The sequence below is a fragment of the Corvus moneduloides genome, chromosome 15 (genome assembly GCF_009650955.1).
Source record: "Corvus moneduloides isolate bCorMon1 chromosome 15, bCorMon1.pri, whole genome shotgun sequence".
Lineage (NCBI taxonomy): Eukaryota > Metazoa > Chordata > Aves > Passeriformes > Corvidae > Corvus > Corvus moneduloides.
The window spans coordinates 4,824,030-4,843,976 of record NC_045490.1 but is presented as its reverse complement, the minus strand read 5'-3'; the positions used below and the strand labels follow the sequence as shown (position 1 = coordinate 4,843,976).

At 44.0% G+C, this 19,947-nt stretch overlaps 2 protein-coding genes across 4 annotated transcripts; both read right to left on the bottom strand.

Annotated features, from left to right (window-relative positions):
- Positions 1–3,251: 3,251 nt before the first annotated feature.
- Positions 3,252–9,819, bottom strand: LOC116451556 (hepatitis A virus cellular receptor 1 homolog). Of its 2 annotated transcripts, XM_032125153.1 has the most exons (8): positions 9,520–9,819; positions 7,688–8,032; positions 7,068–7,118; positions 5,085–5,164; positions 4,775–4,831; positions 4,232–4,346; positions 3,891–3,930; positions 3,252–3,497 (listed from the first exon to the last, which is right to left on the bottom strand). In XM_032125153.1, exons 1-8 carry the CDS (start codon positions 9,566–9,568, stop codon positions 3,404–3,406), a joined length of 831 nt encoding a protein of 276 aa, XP_031981044.1. In that variant the 5' UTR covers positions 9,569–9,819; the 3' UTR covers positions 3,252–3,403. The 2 variants fall into 2 exon arrangements, with proteins under 2 accessions (XP_031981044.1, XP_031981045.1); XM_032125154.1 differs by lacking the exon at positions 7,068–7,118.
- Positions 9,820–11,215: 1,396 nt separating this feature from the next.
- On the bottom strand, positions 11,216–13,126 carry MED7 (mediator complex subunit 7). Of its 2 annotated transcripts, none has more exons than XM_032125155.1 (2): positions 13,077–13,126; positions 11,216–12,187 (listed from the first exon to the last, which is right to left on the bottom strand). In XM_032125155.1, the coding sequence occupies exon 2, from the start codon at positions 12,167–12,169 to the stop codon at positions 11,477–11,479; it is 693 nt and encodes a 230-aa protein (XP_031981046.1). In that variant the 5' UTR covers positions 12,170–12,187; positions 13,077–13,126; the 3' UTR covers positions 11,216–11,476. The 2 variants fall into 2 exon arrangements, with proteins under 2 accessions (XP_031981046.1, XP_031981047.1); XM_032125156.1 differs by having other exon boundaries at positions 13,042–13,082.
- Between the last annotated feature and the right edge of the window lie 6,821 nt (positions 13,127–19,947).

The following is a 19,947-nucleotide window of genomic DNA, read 5'->3' as shown; positions in this document are numbered from 1 at the left end:
ATGAAGTATTGCAGATTGACAAAATTCTGTGCAAATAAATGTAGCACAGTGCAAACTGGAGTGCAATTCCAAGTTCAAATGATAAAATGATGGGCTTTTAACCAGGCATTACACTTTTAGTAATGAGATTTTGGGCTTACCATGATAGTCAAGCTCATGAAAATATCACCCTTCTACTTGCTGGCATTGAAAAAAGCAAATAAAATTTTAGCAGCAAAGGCAATCAGTAAAAAACCTAATTTGCTATATTCTACCAGATACAGTTCATACAACGCCATTTACACACAGCCCCAGCTGCTCTGTGAACAGGACTAATGAAACCTGAGGTATCCAATGTCCTGGAGACTTTTTCCCTGCAATGATCAAAATTTCTCCCATTACTCACCACCCAGCAGTGGCTGTGAGCTGATGCTCAGCTGATGCCAGTGCAGGGAGAAGCTCACTCTCACCTGGGACACAAATTTGTGTCTTTATTCAGCTAAAAATTCCCATGAAGCTTGTCCAGACAGAACTAGGCAGTATGTCACAGGCAACCAGGAAAGGCACAGGATGAACACAGCATCCTATCAGCTTTGTTCCTATAGCAGGGCTGGGCCAACAGCAGCAGAGTGCATTGAAAAAGGCCATCCAAAATCCAAAGGTACAGGGAAGAACCACAAACACGAGTTGCTTTCTGCTTCTGTACTGCTATCTAGTGGCTTCTTGCAGGCAGAAAAGGCAGAGTTGTCTCAAAAAAGACAGTTTTCAGCTCATCAGCCTCATCGGCTCAACGTGCTGCCAGACGATCTCCTGAGGGGTGAATGGGTTCCAAGTGCCACCTGCTTGTCTCTAGGGCTCATTTTGAAATGCCTGTTCCAAAATCCACTGACATAAGTGGAGATAGTGAAAAAGCCCAGGGAGCTCTGCCTTTGTGGATGTGTATCACACTGCACGTCCAAGGCAAAGTTCTTGCTCCAAACAACTTTGCAAAGTCTGTTTACCAAGTAATTGCAGAGCAGAAAGATTTGGGTTGATTCAAGATTTTGGTTATCAGATGTTCTGGAACTTTATTTTACATGAAAAACTTCCTGATGTAAGAATTAGTCTGAATCAGTCTGTAATATTAATTTAAAAAATCCTTACGGACAAGCATCTTTTATGATCCGGAGTCTTAAGGATGGACCACAAACTCCATAAGAGCATAAGCAGTTGAAATCAGATGATTTTGGAAACCCCACTCATCTAACTCTGACCCCAGCAGAGACTGATTACGTAAAATTGCAGAAAGCAGAAATTGCTGAAGATGTTTTCCGAGACCAAGTTCAGAGACCAGATCAGACTTCCTCTGGCTCCTGTCAGGGGCAAGAACTTGGAGCAGCAACAGGCTCAGCCAGGCAGAAGGAAAGCAGTGTCTGCAGCAGGGGCAGAGATTTGGGGTTAGTAATTGTTGTTAATAGTCAAGAGCAAAAATACAGTCTGACACCAGCAGGTCCTTTCTGGTCTCAGCACCTTCTTGCACAAAGCTACACATGATGTGAAGATAAAAAACGGCAGAGCTGGTTTTGTCCATCACTTTTCCTGGCCCTAAGATCAGTGATCACCCAATATCTGTGCTCCCACTCTTCAGTCAGCCATTAATTCATCCCTACGTTTTCAACCTTTTCAGCCTGCTATAACAGAGAGATCCAGGAGAACAGAGGAGTAAAAATACAAAACACCCCAGGGTCACCTGTCCAAGTTTGCTTTCCATTTCTTCCTTCCTCAGCAGGATGAGCCTTTCCCTCCTTTGTGAGTCTGTGCAAGAACACTCACCTGCAAGACCCCACCTGAGCCAGACCCTGTGGGACTCCTGAGAAAACCCCCGCCCTCCCCAGCCACCCCAAGCCCTCCCATCTCCACCAGCTGGGACAAGGCTGGTGGAACTTCTCCACTGACCCCACTCCCCTTAAAGCACAAGCAGACCGTGGCCTCAAGTGCCTCAGCTGTTAACATAAATACCTACTGATTTTATTATTGTGCCTTTATGCCTCACTGCATTGTTGAAATCATTTTGGAGTTTAAAATTAACTCCATGTTAGAAACTTTGTGATGCATCTGAGAGTTTTCCCTCTGGTGTCAGTGTCTGTTTTGGGTAATTCCACACTGCTCCTTGGGATGAGCTTCAGGGCTAAATGATTTGACCAATAATTGGTAAGATTTGGTGTCTCTCCTGCCAGTGCTGCTTTTCTGCTCTTTCAGGAAGTTCCCAACCTCTGTTTAAAATGTGTTCTTAAAAACAACTGGGGACAATTATTCCTCCACTTAAAGACGATTTGGGTATATTGTGTTTCTTGCTCAGCAATTCATACTGACAGGGCTGACTCCATTTATTTATTTAAAGTAAATCAAAATTTTGTTTTGCAGGGAATAAAAGCTGAGGCACATCACTAACTGAGGAACAATGGAGGAAAGGCATTTGGCCCCAGATACCTCCTGTTTATGAGGTAAAATCCATCAAACATATTCAACATTCGTAGGAGTTAAGAGCTGTTTGATATCTAGAGACGTGTGAAGGCAGGGCCAACTCCCAGCCAATATTTTGTGCAATGTCCATGATTTCTCTGCAAGCTAAGGAAAGAATTTAATTAACTTCACAAAGTGTGTGTTGGGGGGGGCGGGGGAGGGGAGCTGTTCAGTTTTTTCAGAGACCTAGAAGTGAGACCTTTCACCCAAGGGCTTCTCAGGGTAAAGATGTGCCTGAGGAGAAAGCCACAGAAAAATAGTGATGTACTTGTCCAAAAACCTCACATTTAGTCATAATTCTCTGCACACAAGCTGTGAGTGTTCTGTCTATTGAAGTACTGATGCTGTAGGCTTCAAGAATATCCCCTCAGGGGTGAGCAGCCATAGCTCCTCCAGATTTAATTCCAGGTGGACAGGAATCAGAATATTGTATTACTGAGCTGTTACCAGGACAGGCCATACCTGATTTCAATGAAAATACAACTAAGTGTGTATTAAATTACTAATACTACTGAGACTGGCCATGTGACATCTTTGTCACACAGCTCTGAGTCTGTGCCCTCCGATGGCACAGACTCTGTGGAAGGTGGCAGATAGAATCCACAGTGAACACAATTTTGCCCTTCAGGCACATCCTCTTGTTTTTCCAAAAAGGAAGCGAGAATTTGAAGCAGATAATAAATATAATCGTAACTTTCCTTAGGAAATGGAAAGTTCCACCGATGCCAGTTTCGGTTTCTGTTTCTGGAACAGGCTGATAAAGATTTTAATTAAAAGTGTAGCTTTTATTTGTTTTATTATTAGGATGTGAATAATGCTTCAGTAGTGCAGTCACGTTCAGCTGCTGAGCAGAGGGAGCAGCCAACATTTTGCCAACTATTTAATGTCCCAGCAATGACAAAGGCAGCCATGCATCCAGTCCTTAGTGCACGATATAAACATTTTCCTCTGCATGATTCTCATCTTCCAGGACATTATGGCTCCTCATGCCTTGTGGCCTCCAAAATGCAACAAAGCTGCACAAAAGAGTAAAAACCATGGTGTTAAACTAAAAACAGACAATAAAACCACAGAGGAACAGATCAACCAGCTCACTAGAAAACGCAAAATATGCATAAACACATGATCATGACTGATAATGAGTCATCTCTCCATTTATGAGAAAATTCACACCTGTGGTTAGCAAAGTCCCTGATGCTATGAACTGACAGTGACATTTTTGCTTATTAAGTAATGAAAAGTAGCAGCTTTCTACTGAATTTATCTTATTAATTTCTTTTTATAATGTTTTCTATTAACTTGAGGTTAAAAAAGAAAGCCAAAGTATGTGGTGGAATGGTCAGCATACTGACATTTTTCTTCTGCAACCTCACTTGTCCTATTAGCAAAAGCAGGAATAGAAAACTTACCCTGCAGAGCCACCCATCTTCTTCGTGTTGTAAAAATATTCTAAGGACCATCCAGAATGAAAGTAAAGAAAGAATGAAAAAGAATAATTAAAACAAATAATTTTGTTTAAACAATTAGAAGCAAGTAAAGTAGTGGGTTCGAAGATAAATTCAAGTGTAAGAAACTAAATAAGGGAATTTCAAATGTTCTCAGGATAGGAAATTCCCATTGTGAGCAGCCACAGCAGTGGCCTCCAGGGACCTCAGCTCCCTGCCCTGAAGTGGGAGAGGTGGCATCAGCCACAGCTGTGACTGGACAAACCTGAGCAATCCTTGAGTAACTGCCTATGAAAAGTACTTACGTTTAGTGAGGAACAGAGCCAAAATGAGGATGAGCAGAAGTGCTGCACATGAGCCAATCCCAATGTACAGCCCATGCTCTGGATGCTGCTGACTGGGAAGTGATACAGACGTGTTCTGTCAAACACAAGCCAAGGAGCATTAGTGGAACTGACAGCAAGAAGCCCATGCAGTACCCAAAGGCCTTTGGTGTGTTTTGCAACTCTGCAGGAAAAGTACACCTGAGACCAAAAGCCTAACTTGAGAAACAGGCCCAGCTTCAAGCAGAATCTGCAACAATTGTGTGAACCCTGCTGTTAAACTCAGTCTTTGAGACTTTCAGAAGACCTGAAGTTAGGACAAATCTCATTTATTCAGGTTTAATAATATTTGGTGAATTTTTTTAATGAGTAAGATATCTCATGATGTCACACCCTCCCACCTGTGCTGCAGGACTCAGCAGGACACACAGAGCTGCCTGTTTGGCCCCCAGTGCACGGGGAGTGCAGGGCACCCCTGTGCTCTCAGGTGGCCCAGGTTCCACTCTTCCCCACATCCTGCCGTACCTGCAGGTTTGCAGTCCCATCCAAGCAGTCTGAGGTGCCTGAGCAGGGAGCAGAGGCCTGAAAGGAAATACACATATTGCTAAAGCCCTTCCTCCTCTAGAAGGAAGTACTTTATGCGTGCTAAGCAGAGTTTTTTCCCCCCTCTCTAATAATGAGCACATAAGCACTCTTTATAACCACTAAAAACACAGACTACAAACCAAGGATCTGTTGCAATTAGACAAAACCAGTGGAAGTGACCTGGAGGGATGACCCAGTAGCCTCTCAAGTCCATCCACTCTAGGTGTGCTACAGCAAGGTTGATGCTTACATTCTGAGGAGCTTCTGAAGCAGAAACCAATGGCCAGGTCCTCGTGACAGTAAAGGAGGGTTCACTGGTGCTGCCAGGAGCTGAGCAAAGGCAAGACAAACACATCACTTGCACAGAGAACTCTTCTGTCTTGACAGAGAAGAATTTGTACTGCTGACTTGGGACCCTGAACTTCTGTGTCTGTCAGCAGTCTCTGCATATCATAAGAGGTTGGTGCCTTCAGAGGGCAGCACAAAACTCTGATATTGAAGTTTCTTCCACCCTTTTCAGAGCTTTGGACTCCTTCCAAGAAATACTTGGCTCTTGCTGCTATCACTGGGAAGGAGTTACCAGTTGGTTCTGGAGCCAAGAAGCAGTGGCCATAGAATCATTAAACAGATTGGGTTAAAAGGGATCTTAAAGCCCATCCCATTCCAACCCCCTGCCATGGGCAGGGACACCTTCTGCTGGACCAGGTTTCTCAATGCCCCATCCAACCTGGCCTTGAAGCAAAAAATGATGCATAAAGCAAACTCAGGTGAAAACTGATGAACATTAGCTCAGGGCCTGGAAGCAGCACGTGATGCAGAATCACAGAAAGCATACCTTTAAAGTCCCAGGCAGCTATACAGTAAACACACTGAACAAAATGGGATATATTTGCATAAGGACCTGCAGCACATTCTGAGGTACTTTCCCTGAGCACAGCTATTTGCCATACTTAAGTTAACAAATTGTTGTCTTCTCCATCATCAGTCTCAGTTTCTCCACATGTTGGCAGATGATATAAAAACCTCCTGAAAACAAAATCTCCTGTTCACTCTGTGCCAACCTCAGCTGGTTGTTTTTGTGTTTTAAATTGTTACCCTTATCCCAGAAGTTTTGAGGAGGATAGGATCATCAGCTTCCATTGGAGATTCTGGAGTATTTCTACATCAGAGGCACAAGGCCACCTGCCTTTTCCAATCTCCTGCAGTGTGAACATGCACACACTAACTTGGATTCTGAAAACTTCAAACACTGTTCCACCATCAGCTAAGGAAGAGGTCACGGGGATAAGAAAACCCCTGAGTTCTAAGAATGGAATCTATGTTATTTGCAACTAGAATAGAAACCGTCTGAGAAAGTTTTCACTTCTTCTTCCAAAAAGGAAATGCAGCTGTTGTAACACTAATTTGGAGTTCCTTAGCTGGAAACATCCAAGATAGAGGGAGAAATACAAATGGCATCCCTGATTTTTTTTTCTTCCAGAACCCAGAGAATAAGCCATTGCTACACCACAAGGTTTCTCTTGTGTAGTGGAAATTAAAGTTGTCTTTTTCCACCTGAAAAAGATGCAGCTGAGTGGGTACGTGATAGAAGTTTATCCTTTTGTGAGGGGAATGTAGAAAACAAGTGAGTAACAGCTGAGCACTGTCTCTGCCACTGCAATGAGGGACCTCACGTTATTAAATGTGCACAGAGGCCGTGGGCAGCCTCTGAGACACACACCAGGGTGGAAGAATACTTTGGCACTGTATCACAAAATTAATGTCATTTTTCTACCATCCTCCTTAATCATCTGCTGCTGGCTGCTACTGGAGGCAGGAGCCTTAATTAGATGCTCTTTTAAGCTAGCCCAATAAAACAATTCTGATTAAATAGTGGGTACACCAAACTCCTAAAGAGTTGTGTTTTACCATTCATGGGATGAATTTCTAGAAGATGAGGTGAGATTTTATACCACAAAAAACCCCAACAAACCAAAAGAACAGTCAAATAAAAGCAAACCTTGCAGCACCACTAAAACATCTACTTAAACATCACACCTGGAAGCAGCTTCCTCCCATATATTCATGTTCCTTCTATTGTACTCTGTATAATATCAAGCAGAATTTAAATCCAAGTTCTGATCTGGTCTCTGGTAATGTTTAGTAAATTTTAGCCAAGACATTTCTATCATCATTTTGTTTCCTTCCTAAGATTCCCCATTTGCAATGAGGTTAACACTTGGAAAAAAGTTACCTGAGGTCTGTTCAGAGGTGTAAGTGTGAGGACTTGCAGTAGAGATCCTTGCTGATGTTAAAAAATAAAACAAAATCAACACATCATTAACCTTATTGGGTATTTATGTAGTTAGAAAGAGACAGTGTTTCCATAATAAAAGTTTTCTAGCAAAGCACAAGTACACTTTTCAGCCACTCGTTCTATATAACATCACAAGCAAGGGAAAAACTAAAAATCAAAGGAAGAATTGATAAAAAGCTTCTCTATACCAATTTTGTCTCCCTGGGCTTTAATCTAGAATCAAGCAGGGGAAATCAAACACAGCTGTCTATGAAAAAGGTGCAGCAATAAAGCTTTGGATGAATACTTTATGCTGCCCTTTCTTTTAAATTCTTCAGTGTCTCTAGGAATGCTCCATGAAAACATCATGTCCTTTTTTAATTGCAGTGTCTGCAGTGGGATAACAACATTGCCAAAGACAGCTTAATTGAGGCAGCACTAACAGCAGATGTGCAAGGTCCTCAAGATCAGTCTTATGGATGATTGCAGAAATCATTTGCACCACAAGCTTTGAAGTCCAGACCCAAGAGCAGATCTACCACAATGGTACTCGCACAAGAGCACTCCTCTGCACTCACCTTTCATTATCACAACCTTGTGATTAATCAGTTGATCGTTGAACCACCCTGGGACCTCCACACGGCAGCAGTAAATCCCTGAGTCTGCTTCCCTGGCGTCCTCGATCGTCAGGGACACGTCCCCCCTGTGCAGGTCCCCTTTCAACTGGTACCTGCTGCTGTGCTGCTCTGTCACCCTCCAGCCATCTGTCCAGATAATGGGCCGGGAACATTTGGAATTGGGGCACCTGTCCCGACCCCAGCACATGGATGTGATGCCATTTCCATCCCGGACACTGTAGTGGCAGGGCACAGTGACGTCCTGACCAACCTCTCCTACCACAACTAATTCCGATACTGTGGGGCCTGTGGACAAAAAGACAAACATCATTGTTCAGCACAGGACACACAAGTGGAAGTTTCTCGTGCACCTTGCATGTCCTGAAACCTCCCATCTCTCAAAGAACACCAGGCATTGCTGGATCAGATTTTGCACAAATAGACGTGTCCCAGCAGGAGTGATGCAGTGAGGGGTAATGATCAGGCCAGGGACATGTTCAGAGAAAGAACATTTTCTGCAGCCTCTGCAGGCAGGCAATGAAGTAAAGAACTCTGTGGCGTCTCTTGAGCCAGGTGCAGTCTGTTGGCTCTTCACTTTTTCCTTCATGTACATTTAACCCAAGCCACACATGTGTGAACGGTAAGACACGGACTTTCCTCAAAACCACAGTGGGAAACTCTTCCCCCCTTTCAATGAACTAAACTGCAGGTTTCATCAGAATGATCACTGCTGAATGAATTCCTTTCTCTTGCCTAAAGGCAGATTTTGCTCACCCTTATCAGAAGAAATTTTTCAGGGCTTTTCTTAGAAATATTATAAATACTCTCTTTTTTCTTCCACTACCTTATTCTCTAATTCTTACGCAGTTTCTAACTTGTTTGCTTCCCCATAAATTTGTCACATTTCCAGAAGGCTGTGTCACACTACGCAGGTCAAGACAGTGAGCCCTAACTCCCAGTAGCCCATTCATCACCGTGAAAAAGCTGTTTTGCCCAGTCCAGCTCAGATATTTTCCTAACCTATTATATTTAAAAATAAACCTGCATGCAGAGATTTTGCCACAATAACACACTGGAAACAATTTTCTGAAACCAATGTTTCTTATTTAATATGAAAAGGAAGTTAAAACTGAAACTCGTCATAAAAGGCTTAATAAAGAACTACAAAAATTATCTGTAATATCCCTTTTCTTTCTACTGAATTTATCTTAGCACCAAATTTTTAATGTCTATCTGTCTTTATTAGTACCACTTCCCAACCTGTTGTTTTCATGGCTGTTGCTCTTAATCTAGGAGGACTACGTCCTCAGAATAAAAAAAAAAAGAAAGGAAAAATTATCAATTTGTCCCAATAAAATTTCATATTGGTTAAAAACCACCAGAAGCCACAGCTGATCTTTTCACTGTCTACCTAAGCATTCATCTTCACAAAGCCTGCCAAAGTGAAATGTCCTTTTTTTTACACCTTCTCTAAAACAATTGAAAGTTCTCTGCTCAAATCATCATTATCTAAAAAAGCCCACTAAAAAAGCAAAATGAGCAGCCAGCCCGAGAAGGAGCATTTTTAAAACCATCATACCCTCAGCATGCTTCTGTTTTCCAAAGGAGATGAGGCCATTAGAACTCTATTGAGCCACCGTGATAAAGTTCTATTTTAACATAGAGAACTGCAGCTTCTGTGATGTGGCCTCTCTTCCTGTTGCAAATTAAAATTTCTCTTTGCTACCCTCAGAATCACGGATGCATGTTACCTCCACCCACCTCCATCCAGTTGTTTATGTCCCTTTGGTTACCTGTAAACAGCACCAGAAGAACCCAGTTCAGGTAGAGGGAAGACAACATTGTGGCTGAAGACGACAAACAACGCTCCCGTTCGCCCTTCTCATTCAAGAAAAATTATCTTCTTTGTGAACTTCTGTGTTTCCTTCTTAGCACATCATCTCCAGGCACAGTTGTGGGTGCCTCTCAATCCAATCTGGGCTGTTTTGCCTGAGGTTGGGCTGTGTCCTGCAGCACAGCCAAGTGCTGCTGGGGCAGGGTACAAGCGCACTGAGCTCCTGCCGGCAGGGCTTTGACTGAGAGATGACAACACTTCACAGCACCACACAAATCTGCTTCTCGTTTTTTTCAGATCTGTTTGGTGACAGTAAGTGAAACTTGACAGCAGCACTGGGCTGACACAGTTATCAGCAATCCACAGCCCCAGATTGCTGCCCATACCTGCCTTTGCCAGAGTGGGTAGCATCTGGATTAAAGATTACATAGTATGTGGCAGACTGTGGCAAGTGGAAAGGGCTTGGCTAAATAACAGATTTCTAGGATGAGCTACTCAAGCTTTTAATTATAAGTTTCTGGTTCTAATACTTAGAAGCAACTCAGTGCACCTTCTGGCAAATTTTCTTTGGCAGAGGTAACCTGGTAGTATTGGAAAACTGTTACACAGCTGAGCCTAATGGAGTGGCTGTCTTTTCTCATCTGACTTTTAAAAATTCCATATGCACCTGGGCCTTTGCAATACAAAGTAAAACATCCAGAATACAGAGGAGACTTGAAAAAGTAGTGTGGAAACCATGTCATCCCAAACTCAAGGCTCACTCTGACCAAATGCTGAAATACAGCTTTTGAGAAACGCTGTTCCCTGGACCCTCTCCCTGTGCCTGGATCATCACACTCTCCTCAAGGATAGCTGGTCTTTTTATATTGTTTGGACTAGAACTGCACCTGTGATCAAGGGCCAAGAAATGTTCTTTGCTGAAGCATCTAATCTACCCCACAGTGTTTTATACAGATGCAATTAAGTACTAAGGAGTTATTTATGAATATACAGATGCAATTAAGTACTAAGGAGTTATATTATGAATTATGAATTTAAGTGGAAGATGGTAGAACTGGAACCTTGCCTTGAATGGCTACCTTATAGGAGAACAGAGGCACCATACCAACACGTTTTCTGAAGTGAAAATTAGGAAAACCAAGGGATTAACATAGCTGAGAGATAATTAGCAACACACCTGTAGGTAAGAATGGATAGAAAGAGGGATGAAGGGTGATTTTCACATGCAGCAGCTGGAAGCAGAACTCCTTAAGAAAAGGCTTCCTCTCTGCTCCTGAGGTTTCTGAGGAAAGAGGAAACTGCAGAGAGCTGCTAGAGGAACAATTCTGCTAATTACCAGCAGGATCCTGAAACTGCTCTGCAAGAACAGGAAAGGCAGCTGGCCAGGATCCCAGGAAAGCCATTCTGGTCACACAGTAGAAGAATATGAGAGTTACAGAACTACAGTTAACCCACCTGCTTTAGATTTCACCTCAAACACAGACCATAGGAAATGCCTTGAGGTAATTTGAGTTTCTGTGTGCCTGTTTTCCAAGTTCCTGTGTGTTGTTTGTACAAGAAACAAACACCATTTCTGTAGGTATTTTTTCTTGACTCAGAGCATACAGAATTATGAAATGGCATACTGAAAACAAGCAGGAAGTGACAAAAGAAAGTACAACAGGAAAAACCAACTTTAATCCGTGCCTACCACCTCACATGATACATTTAACAAAAATTATACTTTTTCGTTTCTACGAAAAAAACACAGGTCACAAAACATTAAACATTTTCATCTGCCCAGTCACTCACAGCCTCCAACAGGTGCACAACGAAAGCTTTGTCTGCTTATACAACAGCAAAACAAAATACAACATGTAGCCTCAGAACCCCTTCTGCCTCTCACTGTGGTACATTAACAAAACAAGGTGTTCTCTTCATGTCATTTCATCAATAATGCTGCACATGGCTGCATCTTTGTCCAAAACCTGATCTCTCTTGCCTCCAGAACGCTCCCTCTGCTTTTCACTCTGTCCAATGCAGTTGCTGCCATCATCAGTATCCATGGGTTCCACTTGCACTCTCAGTCCCCCCTCTGCATGAGGCAGATCATCAGGCAGGGAAGCCAGGCAGTTCTGGATCATCTCCACGACTCGCTCCAGGTGCTTCTGGAATCGCTCCGCGGTCTCCAGGCGCTGGCGCTTCTGCACCTCCATCATGACCCTCAGTGTCTCCCTGGCTTGGTGAGGGCGATACTCATTTATAAGGTGATGGACGTGGACAAAAAGCAGTTTCAAGTCTTCCAGTTTCTCCTCTCGCTTTATACTCCCTGGACTCCTTATCAAGATATCCAAGAGGTCCAAAAAGTTGACCAGGATAGACATGTTAAGTTTCCTTAACTCCTTCTTGTGATCAAACTGCATAGGATGCAGCCGTTCAATGCCCTGGCTCTCCAGGGGCCGAATGATCAGATCATCACACTGGAACTGATTCCCAAACATCATGTAGCTGTCCTTCACAGGCGGAGGTGGCTTTGGAGCCAGGCCTTTATGGATATTTTCATCAGTATATTCTTTTATATATTGCATGGGAGGCGGAGGAAGGGCACTCACTTGCTGAGGCTCACCCATTCTTGCCAGATGAAATGCCTAAGGAATGACCCAAGAAACTGGCGTTAACAATTTGTGTCACAAGGTTATAATATAAACTTAAACAAAGACAAAATATGGGAGGTGGCTGTGAGAAAATGAGCCAGTAGAGACAAATCCATGTGCTGAATACAGAAAACTCCTGGCAAATCTATTACTTTTTCATTAAGGATTAACTGCACCAGCAACACACAGGACACTTAATTTCCTAAATATGAAAGACCAGTCTGTAAACTCGGCAGCCAAAGGGAGAAGGGAGACCCCCTTCCTTAGCTGGGGCCTAGAGGGCAAACCCCACAGAATCACAGAGTATCCCGAGCTGGAAGGGACACACAAGGATCAACTCCTGGCCCTGCACACGGCACCCCACCAATCCCCCCCGTGCCTGAGAGCGTTGCCCAAAGGCGTCTTGAACTCTTTCAGGCTTGGGGCTATATGACCAAAGAGACCCAGGGGAACCTGTTTAGTGCCCGACCACCCTCTGGGGGAAGAGCCTTTTCCTAATATCCACCTAACCCCCCCGGCACAGCTCCAGCCGTTCCCTCAGGTCCTGTCACTGGCACAGAGGGCAGAGATGGGCGCTGCCCTTCGGGGGGAAGCTGCAGCCCGCGGTGAGGTCCCCCCTCAGTCTGCTCTTCTCCCGGCTGACCAGACCAAGTGACCTCAGCAGCTCCTCCTGCGGCCTCCCGTCCTCACTCGCACCCCACAAGAGGAACCGAGCCGGGCCCACACCCGCCGCCGCTCTGCCCTACGCCGGACCGGGCTCTGCGGAGGCCCAAACCCCGCAGCGGGACTCGCCACGCCAGTACTGAAGAGACAAAAGCCGAAATCACGACCCGGCGGAGGACACGGACCCTCTCAGAAGCTTCACTGGCCCTCCCACCCTCACCTGCCAGCCGCGCTCCCTCAGCGCCGCCGCCGCCGCTTCCGCCCGGCTGCCCCCGCCCCTCGCTCCCCATTGGCTCGCGGCCCCGCGGTGCCGCACTCTGATTGGTTCCCGCGCACAGCAGTCAGGCGCTGCTCCAGTCAGCTCGCTCGGGGGCGGGGCCAGGCGCGGCGTTCCGGGCATGGCGGGCATGGGCCCGGCGGGGCTGTCCCGCGGCCGCTGGGCCCCCTCAGCGCTCTGTGGCCCCCTCAGGGTTCTGTGGCCTCTCAGGGTTCTGTGGCCCCCTCAGGGTTCTGTGGCCCCCTCAGGGTTCTGTGGCCCCTCAGGGCTCTGTGGCCCCCTCTCAGGGTGCGGGGCTCCCTCCAGAAGCCGCTGCTGAGGCGGCAGGACCTGCCGGGGCGGGAGAGACCCGCTTGGCGTCTCTCGGGGGTGGACGGGGCTGGGGCTGGGTCAGGGTGGCCCCGCTGCTGGGAGACACAGAATCACAGAAATCACAGAAATCACAGAATAACAGAATCAATTAGGTTGGAAAAGAGTTCTGAGGTCTCCCGGGAAGTGTTTGCAGCCTTCCTGTAGCCGAATACACTAAATCTGACCATAGTGTGGCCAAACGGTTGGGTTCCGTTGCTTTTGTTTCAGTTCTCTTCTAGGAGGAATTGAAGTTAACATCGCGGGTTTAAGTTTTTCCGTGGATCAGGTGGAGCTGGGCTTGCTGGCATCGCTTGTGCAGGGTTTTCTCCCTGGAATGGCCAGCAGGGAAGGATTGTTGGCCGTTTCTGTGCTGTTCTCTCTCCCTCAGCAGATGGCAGCAATGGCCTTGGTGTGACCGGGACCCATCGCCACACACGCAGCGTCATTTACCGATTCACTCTTCCAGATCGATCACTACCCCCAAAAAGTTCCAACTGAATGATACTTGCTTTGCATCCTGTTAGTTATTTCTAAAAAGATGCAAAGAACATCCAGAATAGTTAACATTTATTTGACTAGAAACCTTGAAAAGATGCACGGCTCACATTTTACGGAATATCTGAACATTTATATATTCCAAACTAAGCTACACTTTACAATTTACAATGACTTGAATATTTATATATTCCAAACTAAGCTACACTTTACAATCTACAGTGCATACAAGCCTGCCTATAAAATAGGCTTATCTGTTTTCATTTGTAAGCAATTTATTGAATTCGGACAAGGATGCAGCTCCATGCTGTAACTAAGACGTTTCTGCTTTAGAAAAGGAGGTCTCATTCCTTCACCCCTATTCATTCTTCCTCATCCCTCTCTCCTTTCTTCCCTCGCTGCTCCTCCAGCCCCTGCACTGGCCATGCAGTCCTTTCTTGTCACTGCTTGTACCATCACCATCGGGCATTGGATTGCAAAGCAAACTGATGCAGCCCCAAACCCCACAGAAAACATTACTGCAGTTTTTCTGGGTTAAGTTTTCAGCTTTTCTGAACTGTGGTGTGTACCCTGTGAGCATCAGGGCAAGCTTTTTGAGAGAGGAGAGTGCATAGGCAGAAGGAAAGGAGGTGGCTGGGGAGATGGGGAGGAGAATGGTTCTCCTCGTTTCCGTGGCAGAAAGCTCTTATCTTGTCTCAAATCATCTTGTTACATCATACTCGGAAAGACGGGCAAGGAATAAAAGCCATCGCCTCCAGAAATGAGATGACCCGTGTAGTAGGAGGTACCAACAAACCTTTGGTTTTACTGGGCTTTCCAGACTTTGCTTTCACATTCTTTTTACAGGAGCTGAGCTTGATTCTCTAGTGCCCTGCACTCAGTGAGCCATGCAGCAAGGATGTAAAATGCTGTGACTTCAAACAGGAGCAGGCAGTGAGAGCCAAGCACTTGGATTTTTACTTGATCTCTGTGATATCCTTGACCCATTTTCTGTATGACAGTGGCCAAGACAGAGGGGATATAATGTCAGCTAATGAAATAAGAAAAGCATGTTTCAGTCTTGTTCTTGGTTGTGTGGCTGGTTCTCAGAAGACCCATGGACGACACTTTCCAGCCCACGGGGAGCTGTTGACACTTCTTACAGTGGTTCTAAACGAGAAATTAAGAATGATGATGAGTGTCAAGTGTAGCACTCTACAGTTTGCTTTCTGCTCCATTCCAGCTCTTTTCTGAAATAAGGACACTATCCAGTACAAGTCTACCACTGATAACACAGTACAATTCCTACATCATCTCCAACTTGTAGGAATGAACTTGGACACCCCTCAGCAGATGGTGAAGCAGTACCATGACATTCTCTGCCTCGAAGACTCAATATCTTAATTTACAGCTTTGGTTAAGTTTATTTTCATTTTCTTCATAACTAATTTTATGCAAATTGGCATGTTTCAGTAGCAGGCACTCCAGTTCTGTTAATTCAGCAGCAGTGTGTACAGTGTGTGCCATTGCAGTATGCTGTTATTTTAGCAGAACTGGAATCCAAACATTGTACAAGCACAGTAAATATAAACCCCGTTTTCAAGCATGCTCTTAGAACAGCACTGCTCTCTTCTGTGCTACAACAGATTTCTTTCATTTTTTTGCTGCTACTGCACTCTAAACAATAAATAATTAAATAAATGTGTGTGCTTTTCTCACGTTGACTGAAAAACAGCCCGAAAGTCAAACTCAGTTCCAGTCTCTTGTTGGGTGTAGGTTATGGTTATACCTTACAGCCTGGTTAAGCAATGAGCTCAGGAATTTCCTTTTTTGGTTACAAGCTTTGTTGCAGGATATACCAGGGAGGAGGGTGAGAGAAAAGGAGTCTGTTGGGGGTGAAGGAGACTTAACCAAGCTTTATGTCTCCATCTGCTGTGGTTAATTCCCATCTCCCTGTCTCCCGCTGTGGCTTTGGGAGTTAATGAATTTGCAGTGCAGAGCTGTGCAGCCTTTTCTTCCTGACTCCTTGGACTAAAATATCAGCTGCAGCCTATTGGCACACCTGCTAATGTAGGAAAGGAGTTTAATGTTCCCATCATGTGAAAACTGGGGCACACCAACATGCAGTGCAGTGCAATGACAGCTGAACTGTTTCTTGCTCTACAGCCTGTTACAAGGTTCAAACAGATTCAAAGATCAGAAGAGAGCTTTCATGGTTATTTAGCAATAAAACAGGTATCTCACTATTATTAGTAAACTGATGGGGCTCAAAATCCAGGCGTATTTTGATAGAATCAGCCAGCACTCTTTCCTATGTTCGTAGTTGTACTGTTGTTTCTGGAAGCAGCCCCCCGACCTGATTTTTAAGCCAGACATTAATGCTGGGTGTTTTCTTGCTCACATGCCTGTGGTAAGTGCTTATTTGAACATGTCTCAAAAAAAATGCATCTGCATGGCAGGAAGAAGCAATTCCTGTCCAGCCATCAGTGACGTGGGTATGGCAAACATGTCATATCGCCAGGGTAAACCGTGGGATCTGCAGCATGTTTTGCCAGCAGTGCAAGTCCCACCTTTGTCTTCAGAGGGAGACAGAAACAGGAACCACAATAGCCAGGCACTAATAAAAGAAGCTGGAACAAATTCCCAGTTTGGGTATGACCCCCGTGAAACGCGGTTTTCCTTTCTGGATTTTCGCCTAAGTGAGAACAGCTGAGGAAAGGCTTAATTGTCCCTTCGTCACAGAAGAGCATGTCCTAACCCCGTGCAAGTTCTTCAGGATAAAACATGTTCTCTATGTTACTGCCAACCCTGGGAGTTATTCACTTCAGGCATTCAAATGATGGATAATTCACTACATCCTCCCAGCAGATGCTCAGAACAAGGCATCTACTTTCCCAGGGCTCCCAAGCAGTTCGCAGGAGAATCTTGCTCTGCTTCTACAAGAGCAACTCCCTGGGTCACTGGGAGCAGTGTGAACAGATTCAAAGGTGCAGTTGTAAGACCTCGAGGAGAGCTGGATGCATCTGGCTCATAAAGACCAGGCTAATTCTTCCCTCTTTCTGCAGCTTTCTGTCTTGTGCTTTGGGTCTACTGGAGCCATGTTTATTGGTGTGGTAATGAACTGCCGAAGAAGCAAGACAGCTGAGTAACCTAAATAAGAGTTTCTCACACTCTAAGCTAAGTAGCAAAATGGGTTGAATTATGGAAGCTTGGAAGTTGAGTAATAATCATCATATTGAGCAGCTGGTGTAAAAGAAGAGCTGGCACCCAGGCAGTAAACCTGACCCAAATATTGCACATGATAGAAGGATATAGGTCAATTTATGAGAGTGGAGAGAGAGTTTCCGCCTTACGGACTGGTTTTTTTACAGCAACAAAAATTATCTATATTTAACTTTATAAATTTCTCTGCCGCCTTCAGGATATAAACTTCAGTATCAGAGCAGGATGTGCGGGTGGGGAGATTTTCACAGTCTTCAGTAATCAAAGTGAGAACTGCATAATCTGGGTAAAACCCCTATGAAAAAAATCCAATCCATAAAATAACTTTTTTTTTAAACAGAGATGGAGCAGTTTGCAGGAGGTAGCAAGGAAAGAACAAAGGTGATTGAAAGAAAAAAGGGAGTCCATTGAGGCCACAGTTGATAAGAACTTTATCTGCAACCTCAACTTGCCCAGCACAGAAGAGTATTTAGAGCACACAGCAGTTCAAACTTCAATCTTAATAATTTCAAGTATTTCAGATTTTCCTGTGTATGGACAGAAAAGTGTCAAAGGATACATGGTAGCAAGGTTTATAAAAGCACTGAAGCAGAGAAGATGTAGTATACCTAAAAAATTCATCACCCCTCATCTTGAAGTTTAGTCTTACAGTGGTTTTAAGATATTCAGGACAGTTATATTTAATTCTTTTCTACTAAGGATACAGAATTTCTGTACCGTGCAATATAAAGTGCTGCCAAAATTCTTGAAAGGAGCATTCAGTGTGGAACTCTACCATCCTACAAGGTCAGGTTCCAGAAATGAGGTACTTGTGTGAATGGGATATTCCAGCCCTCCTGAGGAGCCTTTTCAGGAAGGCTTTGTAGTTTGTGTGTAGAGCTCTGCAGATATCCTCACATATTCCAGCTCTGCAGCCACTTGGTCCTAGGCAAGTGGTGCATTTTTATCTATCTATCTATCTATCTATCTATCTATCTATCTATCTATCTATCTATATCAGTTATATATCCTACTCTGCTGTAGAAGGGTCCTGAAGCACTTCAGTGCCTGAGGCCTTCTTTAAAAGGGTTATAACCTTTATTCACCCAGATGGATAATGACAAATTATTTATGTCATGAAAGGAACTAAGAATGTTATTTAAAAATTGGTCAGTAAATAATGATCTTTGAAGTTCAAATACACTTAAACAGGTTGCTCTCTCCTAAATGGACAATTAAATATAAATATAATTCTTAAACCATATGGTTTTTGTTTATCCATGTCAACCTGGCTATACATTCTTAGACTTAGTATTCGCTTCTGGTTTTGGCTTGCTACACTCAAGTATTTGTGTGCTTGCTACACATAGGGTTTGGAATTAAAGTGAAAAAAGAAAAATGAGGGGGTACATCTGTGGCAAGATTGGATACAAAAATATGGCAGCCCCTACATTCCTCCCCAGTTCAGCAGAGTTATCAGCTGACAAAGATATTGCAAACCAGAACTAGTTAGCAGCTTTCACTGAAACCAACACCCGTGTTTATTTCAAATCTGTGTTTATATGAAATCTGTGTTTGTATCAAATCCCATGTTTAACCAAATCTGGCTGTGTTGACTTGTTTCCTGCCTCAGGGTCATTCATATTTTTTCCCTGTTTACTCTCTTAGCTGGCCCACCTTCACTTTAAACCATGTAAAACTCAGAGTGGCTGATCCCTCCTGCTAAGTCCTCCTAGTTCTAACACTCTGAGACAAAATCTATGATTATTTTCTTGCAATTATTTTCTTATTTTCTTGTGCATCTTCCTGCATGTGTTGTGTCAAATCTATATTCTCAGTTTCTCCTTGTTTCTCTCTTTTACCTTATATCTGGTCCCTCACAGCCCCTTCCTGTCAGACATGGTGCCACATCATGCCATATTTGCACCAAATGAAGTGCAGTTGCCAAGCCCCCTATCTGTGTATTTGATCAAATTGCTCCCTTCTCTGTGTCCCTCTGAGAACTCATCTCTTATCTCATGAACAAATCAAGCTGCCAGTCACTATGTTCAAAGAATTTCTTAGCTCTCCCCCCACTACTCACCACCTTGGTTAATCTCCTCTCCTCCCACATCCTCCATCTCCAGCAGCATCACTCCCCTCAGACGTCCCCATGTTGGCTTCTCAACTCTCTGCTGTCCTCTGCTTCTTGCTTCTTCTGTAGAGCTGCAATGCCACACCCTTGTATTTCTATTTATGTTCAGTTTTCTGATAAGGCTAACTGCACACTAACTACAGTTAGTGTGAAGAAGAGACTAGAAGGAGTCATAGTACTAAATACGTGTTACTAGCTAAAAATGCAATGCCACTAAAAACTGTCATTATAAACTCATCTGTACTGACACAAATCAAGTGAAATACTTGTTGATCAAGGTCCAAATCTTTTTGGGGATAATTCAGTGTTACAAGCACAGTGAAATCTGTAAGTTTATCAGGGCATCCTACTGCACATTTTTTTTTATTTATTACCAAAAAATTATCTCTGAGCATAATTTAAACCAGCAAATTCTCAAGCATAAAGAAATTTATGAGCACACAAAGGTGGTCCTATATTTTGGAGGTGCAGGGTCTGGAATTTATCCAAATAGCTGCTGCTCACACAAGGCTCAATTCTAGAAAACTCATATCAAACTCTGCGTATTTGGTACACGTCTACTGCATGAGGCAGACTGGCTTGTAGAAGAATTGGAAAATTTGGCCTGAGCATTGATCCTAGGCTACAAATAGGTATGAAATCCCCCTTGACAGC

Coding starts and splice junctions, on each gene's coding strand:
- LOC116451556 (XM_032125153.1), bottom strand. CDS start 9,568: ATGTTGTCTTCCCTCTACCTGAACTGGGTTCTTCTGGTGCTGTTTACA. Junction 4,832..5,084: donor CTTCAGAAGCTCCTCAGAAT/GTAAGCATCAAC, acceptor ATTTCCTTTCAG/GCCTCTGCTCCCTGCTCAGG. Junction 3,498..3,890: donor AAGATGGGTGGCTCTGCAGG/GTAAGTTTTCTA, acceptor TCTTTTGTGCAG/CTTTGTTGCATTTTGGAGGC.
- MED7 (XM_032125155.1), bottom strand. CDS start 12,169: ATGGGTGAGCCTCAGCAAGTGAGTGCCCTTCCTCCGCCTCCCATGCAA.